The sequence below is a fragment of the Penaeus chinensis genome, chromosome 1, assembly GCF_019202785.1.
Source record: "Penaeus chinensis breed Huanghai No. 1 chromosome 1, ASM1920278v2, whole genome shotgun sequence".
NCBI classification, from domain to species: domain Eukaryota; kingdom Metazoa; phylum Arthropoda; class Malacostraca; order Decapoda; family Penaeidae; genus Penaeus; species Penaeus chinensis.
Window position 1 is genome coordinate 47,886 of NC_061819.1, and position 753 is coordinate 48,638.

Genomic DNA, 753 nt, shown 5'->3' on the forward strand with positions numbered 1-753 from the left:
AAGTACCCTTGAGGTGAACCCGCCGGAAAGGCCTGTAGTTGGACTGGTAGCATGGCACGATCGAGAGCCTCCCACCTTTTGTCGGGTCGTCGTGGCTCAGTCAGTTTAGGCTCTTACTAGCTGACCCTGTGGTCTGGGGTTCGAAACCCCCTTGGATCGTCTCCAAGTTTCAACCCGGATTCGAAAGCTAGGTTAAAGTGTGGCCTCAACCGAACCCATTTGGGGTGGTTTGGAAGAGGATGACCCATGCGCCTGGTTGGCACGGTCGAAGACAACAGTTGTGTCAGGGCAAAGGCCAACAACCTCACCCTGCCACAGAAGTCGGTACTGAGTAAAGGAAGGTCGTTTGTCCTGGGCCCTCCTTCTCTCAAACCAATTGAGAATAATATCACAACCTCTCTGGAGGATTTGGAAACAGAAATAAATCACAGATTTACCCAGTCTCTGCTTCCAGGATCCCTCCCTCCTGGTACAAATAAACAAAAGATGAAGGTTCCCACACAGCTCCCTTTCCAAAAAGGGAAGAGGTTCCCTCCTAAGAGACTCCCAGGACTGGCAGAGAAGATAAATGAAGCCAAGAAGGAAATACTGACAGCAGGCAAAAAGAAAAAGAGGATAAATATGAACAGAAAAGAAATAGAAGCACTGGAACAATTACAAGAAAATCCGAATATTGTGATAAAGAAAGCAGACAAAGATGGAGCTTTAGTTGTACTGAAAACAGGAAATTACAGAGCTATGGGAAGAGCCCAC

General features: G+C 47.5%; 1 protein-coding gene across 1 annotated transcript in view; it reads left to right on the forward strand.

The window, feature by feature from the left end:
* Positions 1–246: 246 nt before the first annotated feature.
* The window catches only part of LOC125027673, a 1,956-nt gene continuing 1,449 nt past the window's right edge, over positions 247–753 (forward strand). The window contains exon 1 of the mRNA XM_047616820.1: positions 247–598. Coding sequence (XP_047472776.1) covers positions 247–598 — 352 coding nt within the window. The remainder of the gene's footprint in view (positions 599–753) is intronic.